This window comes from Gregarina niphandrodes (assembly GCF_000223845.1).
Source record: "Gregarina niphandrodes unplaced genomic scaffold scaffold00011, whole genome shotgun sequence".
In the NCBI taxonomy this organism is placed as follows: Eukaryota; Apicomplexa; class Conoidasida; order Eugregarinorida; family Gregarinidae; genus Gregarina; species Gregarina niphandrodes.
The window spans coordinates 269749-275020 of NW_011645781.1; the positions used below are offsets into that span (position 1 = coordinate 269749).

The following is a 5272-nucleotide window of genomic DNA, read 5'->3' on the forward strand; positions in this document are numbered from 1 at the left end:
GGGGGGGGGGACAGGTCTACATAGGGGGGTAGGGGGTTGGGGTAGGGGCCCACTTAAGAGGGTCAGGTTCCGCTCGATTGGGTCACTTCCATCAGTTCATGTTGAATATGAATCACGTTAATCAATCCTCATGCGCCGAGTAGGAACGGGGCCCGGGGGTAACTGGTATTAAATTTTAGAGGGCGAAAGGAAAAAGAGGTTACGACGCGAATGCATCCCCGGGACGAGAGAGACTTTGACGACATCGAATTGGGACGGCCAGAGGAGGAGATTCTGTCACCGCCTCCTCCGCGAGAAGAGAAGCCCGTGCGCGAAGTACGCGGCCCAGCCGATTCCGGACGCGCTTCTGATGACCGGGTTCCGGAGCGAAAACGTCCTCGAGGCGACTTGAACACTCTCGATCGTGATGTGGATCGATATGACCGAAGCAAGCGAGACGGTTCCCAGGGCAGGTATGATCGCCGTGGTCGACCGGACGACGGCGGCTCCAGGGAATGGAAATATCGGGACGCCCGATGTGCTGAGGACGGTAGGCATGGCCGCGATGGCGACCTGGATAGCGGACGGAGCGCTGCCGGGCACTCTAAAGAAGGCTATTCCAAGGAGGGCTACTCTAAGGAGGGATATTCTAAGGAGGGATATTCTCGAGACGGTTACTCCCGAGAAGGCTACGGCAGAGATGGCTACGGCGGTAAAGACGGTTATGGGGGGAAGGACAGCTACGGGGGGAAGGACAGCTACGGGGGAAAGGATGGAGGAATGAAGGAGAGCTATTCGAGGAGTAATTATCGCGACCGAGTTAGCTATTCTCGAGCAGACTATCCAGAAGAAAGGAGTTATCGCAGTGAGCACGATCGGTGCGTGTCAGGACGGCCAGAGTACAGTCGCGAGTACTCGGATCGTCGTGACTATGACTCAGGCAGATATCGAAGGTACAGCGATGAAGACGTGGATCGACGACCCCGTCTAGACTACGTCCCTAGGTATAGACGTAACTACAATCGCTACGATGACTATAGAGACAGCAGACCTTATCGTCCCCAAGGGTGGAGAGAACCCAGCGATTACTACCGGCGAGACCGGCCCAGCTACCGGTCTAGCTCGTACAGAGACAACGATCGCTATGACCGGGACCGCCAAACGTATCGGGCAAACGGCTTTTATAGAGGTGTCCGAGATAACTCGAGCGATCCGGTGAGAGACCCCGCAAGAGATTCGGTTGTGGACGATCGAAGGCCAGTGGACGAACGAAGGCCGCTGGACGACCGAAGATGTGTAGACGACCGAAGGACGACGTCGCCAAAAACGCGCGACCCGTCTCCCAAAGGACTCCCTCCCAAAGGGCTACCACGCGGCGGTCAATCGCCGAAGGCACGCGAGAATCTGTCTCCCAGACCCCGCGACAGCTCTTCACCCTCGCGCCGAGATGATGTTCCACCCTTCCGCGCGGATAGGAGGTCTGACGAGCTCCAATTGGGCAACAGCCGGGAAGACCAGCGCGAAGTCAGGTCCGTTGTGGATAGGTCCGATCCCCATGCGCGTTCGCGCTCTTATTCGCAAGATCGGAGCCCTAGGGAGCGTTCAGGCCCTTACAGACGATAGATAAGTCAACAGAGTAATTAATTCAAAGCGTCATTAAAAGTGTGTGCATACCGCTATCGAACGATTTCGCCAGGAGTCAGACAAGCATTTTACATGGCTTATTAACCGCAAACACGTGATGAATTGTAATGAAATGGCTTCTCCGATTGAAGTAAATCTTCCGAAAGGGTCGATGTAAGTGTCTGCATAGTAAAATTTTGTTGATCTGTTCCAGTGACTCCACCGCCACGCAAATGGATAACGACATCTGGCGGCACAGCTCAATAAGTGACTGTGAGCAGTTTGTTCTCAAGGCAACGGAGGGAGAATCAGCTTCACGGTGGTGGTTTTCTTCATCGAAGTCGCTGTCTGATCCGTGGGTGCAAATTGTAATAGGCGCCTTATGCGTTACATTTTCGAGAGGAATTCTGAATGCGCTGAATGCATGTGGCGCTTACGGGACAGGAGATGTCCAGGCGGCAACCATAGTCAACTTAGGTAGTTCGATTTCGTTTGCGTTAATAGGATGGGCTACTGGGGCAGTTGTGAACGTTGCTGGGTTCCGGTTGGCTTGCTTGATGGGCACGACTACAACAACGGTCTTTTTGGTCCTGATAATGGGTCGGAGTCTTCTTCACGTGGTGCCGCTCGGAGCGATTTGGGCGATTGGACTAGTTGACGGAATCGGATCAGGGGTACTTTGGACTTCAGTTTCAACGATAACGATAATGTATCCTCCCGAGAATAAGAAGGGCTACGCCAACACAATTCTGTTTGGCGTCTTCTCCACAGGTGCAGCCCTCGGAGGGCTGCTAGCGTTTTCACTCAATATTCGCAATGTTGAACACGTCTCAAACCAAGTGGTTCTTCCCACGAACCAAGTGGTAGTGCCGAGTACGGACGACAACCTTCCGAACTCCGCGGGACCGGCGTCGCTGGGCATTTCGGTGAAGGGGTACTATTTCATGATAGCCCTTACTTTTGTCGGAGTGTTTCTTGCGACCCTGATAAAGCCGTACAGGCCGACTCAGCTATCAGCCGCGATCCAGGACAGAAGCCCTCTGGACTCCGAAAATATGTTAAGCGCCCACTCTTTTCCCGCCAACTCCCTTTCCGGATTCTTCCCCGGTTGCGCGCCCAGTGGGATCTCGCAGCCTACATCGCAGACGCCCTCCCCAATGAAGAAAGAACCTTCCAGTGCTCCCGCTGCCAAGGCCCGCGCTCATGAAACGAGCACAGCCGCCGCTCCCCCAACCGGTGCGGTTTTTGACGACTCTCTGTTCTCGTTTCCAGTTACACCCGGCACTTCATTTTCGGTCCCACCGGGCAAAGTGGATGTGCGGCAAGACCTGCGGGCGCTGTGGGAGGCAACGCAGGAACGCAGCATGCAGCTGTTGCTGGTATTTGCTTTCGCCTCACTCTTCCACCAGACCTACTTGTTCAACGGCCTGAACTACGGGCTGTTCAATGTACGCACTCGAGGTCTCAACTGCTTCATGTACTGGCTAGGGCGCATTCCCGCGGGCGTCATTCACGGACACGTGGTCGATGACTTTCGCTTCAGTGTCCGCCATCGCGCCTGGAATGCCTGCAGCCTCCTACTCTTCTACGTCGCTCTCGGCCAGGCACTAGTGGTTACCTTCTACCTCACCATGCCACCCGGCACATTCGACGTAGCTGGCGACCCCACTTACGCCGCTCTAGCCTTCGCCACCTTCTTCCTTTACGGCGGCCTCGACACCGTCTCACAGTCGCTCGCCCTGTGGCTCTTCTCGGTACTCGGACGAAACCACCCCCATAAAGTCCCTCACTACGTCGCCGTGTATCGCTCCGTCCAAGGCTTCGGAGTCGCCATGGCCTGGCTACTCGACCTCAACCGCCTCATCCCCTACTCCTGGCAGTTCTCCATCAGCCTGTTCTTCTGGGTCGTTGCCTTTCCAGGACTCGCCACGGTCCTCCGACGCCTCCCCAACGACGATGTGAGCCTCTGCCTCCGTGCTTCAGCCCCCCTCTTGTTTCCGTCCCTCTTGTTTCCTATCCGCCCCGATTCCGATCCCTTTTTCCCTCGACCTCGGCCTCTTCGACCGACCTCCACCTTTCGTCCTCACGGCCATGCCTTATTAGTGTTCTATGGTTATGGGTCCCTCGTCCATGATGTCGTGCAGCAGTGCGTGTTGGAAGCCGGCCAGCCACAAAAGCGTTAGTCTCAAAACAGGAATGTGAAAAATTGTCGTGACAGCCTAAGAAGCTACATCTGGGGGCGAGCTTAAGCGATTGGCTCACGTTTGGGGCCTTGGTCGAGCTTGACCAAGAGCCTTCTTCCTTGCCACTCCTTGTCGTTGAGCTCGTCGATCTTCTGATTCGCGAGTTCAGCCGTCTTCATTATGACGCACCCAAACCCGCGAGAGCGACCGTCACGGTCAGTTGCGATGTCGCTTCTCTCCACTTCATCATTGCCTCCGAACAGGTCCTTCAACTCAGTCCACGTGGTTGACCACGGAAGCTACAACAAGGATATCAGGGGCTCCATTATTTGTGTTACCGAACTGTCGCCGTGACGGGCGACCGAACCTTCGGCGTCAGCGATGCAGGCGGCGTTGCCTGGCAGGCAGGCAGGCAGGCAGGCAGGCGGCCTTGCCTGGGAGGCAGCACGCGTGCTTGACCCGAAAAGCAAGCATCCTTGCCCGCGAAGCACCGAATTACGACGCAGTAAATGGTGTTGGCCGGGCAAGGTCTTGCCGATTTGCTTTACATACGCTTCCATGTGCAGACGTGTCAGTGTCCACTTGCTTCCACACGTCGTGGCCAGTTTGGAGAGTGCAAGGGCTTACGTTGTTGACATAGAGTTGTCTTCCATTGGTTTCCTCGGTGGGAGGCGGGATGCGAACTTCGTAACCTCGGGTGGGGTTGCGGCGGCCTTCTCGGTCCTCGCGGACGAACATCTTGCGGTCGAAGAGCATACTGTCACTGAGGGTTTGGATAGCTCGTTCGGCGCTTTCTGCGTCGGCGTACTCCACGATTCCGCAGCCCTTACTGCGTCCGTCGGACTCGATAATCTCGACGTAGCGCACCTCACCTGCCTGCTTCATATGGTCTTTGAGGTCTTGCCATCTGACGCGCCACGCGAGGTTGCCCACGTACACTCTGCGGTTGTCGGCGCTCATAATTTATTTATGCTTTTGGATAAAGATAAGGTCGTGGGCGGGATCCGTCAGAAGGCATACGCCCAACAAACCATTTCCGCTTGGCAACCGGTCGTCCGCCCTACAATCATCATCTCCGCCATAGCCGTGCTCTCTGCCCTCTGCATTGGTCTAGGTATCGCCTCGCACACACACACACCGCACACACCGCACACACACACTCCGCACACACTCACCCAAGAAATCCCCGGGCCAATTGAATCGCGGCCGCAAATACCAACCAGCGGGACCTCAACCGGGCATGCCATGGACAGGAGCACGATGGGGGCTAACACACTGATTGAATGCGGCATGGAAATCAGGGGCTGAACTTTCCACGAGTCGATGGAGCAAACCGACGGAACGAATCGGTGGAAAGAACCAGTGTGAATCAGAGCGCGTGGCAGCCATCTATACATGCTGTTGGCTGTCACTTGTTTAACTCTGTCGCCGACAGCGACTTTCACGGAATTGACGAGTCGAATCGGCGGGCACGACCGGGGGGGGGG

General features: G+C 56.0%; 4 protein-coding genes across 4 annotated transcripts; 3 read left to right on the forward strand and 1 right to left on the reverse strand.

The window, feature by feature from the left end:
* Positions 1 to 210: 210 nt before the first annotated feature.
* GNI_069560 (hypothetical protein) lies at positions 211 to 1198 on the forward strand (the record flags this gene model as incomplete). The annotated part of the gene is made up of 2 exons (XM_011131967.1): positions 211 to 844; positions 1020 to 1198. 2 exons carry the CDS (start codon positions 211 to 213, stop codon positions 1196 to 1198), a joined length of 813 nt encoding a protein of 270 aa, XP_011130269.1.
* Positions 1199 to 1835: 637 nt separating this feature from the next.
* Positions 1836 to 3785, forward strand: GNI_069570 (putative transmembrane protein; the record flags this gene model as incomplete). Its single annotated transcript, XM_011131968.1, has 1 exon — positions 1836 to 3785. One exon carries the CDS (start codon positions 1836 to 1838, stop codon positions 3783 to 3785), a length of 1950 nt encoding a protein of 649 aa, XP_011130270.1.
* A 62-nt stretch (positions 3786 to 3847) lies between these two features.
* GNI_069580 (putative RNA-binding protein) lies at positions 3848 to 4745 on the reverse strand (the record flags this gene model as incomplete). The annotated part of the gene is made up of 2 exons (XM_011131969.1): positions 3848 to 4084; positions 4413 to 4745. 2 exons carry the CDS (start codon positions 4743 to 4745, stop codon positions 3848 to 3850), a joined length of 570 nt encoding a protein of 189 aa, XP_011130271.1.
* A 9-nt stretch (positions 4746 to 4754) lies between these two features.
* GNI_069590 (hypothetical protein) lies at positions 4755 to 4899 on the forward strand (the record flags this gene model as incomplete). Its single annotated transcript, XM_011131970.1, has 1 exon — positions 4755 to 4899. A coding segment is annotated over one exon (145 nt), but the record flags the coding sequence as incomplete, so codon positions are not given.
* Between the last annotated feature and the right edge of the window lie 373 nt (positions 4900 to 5272).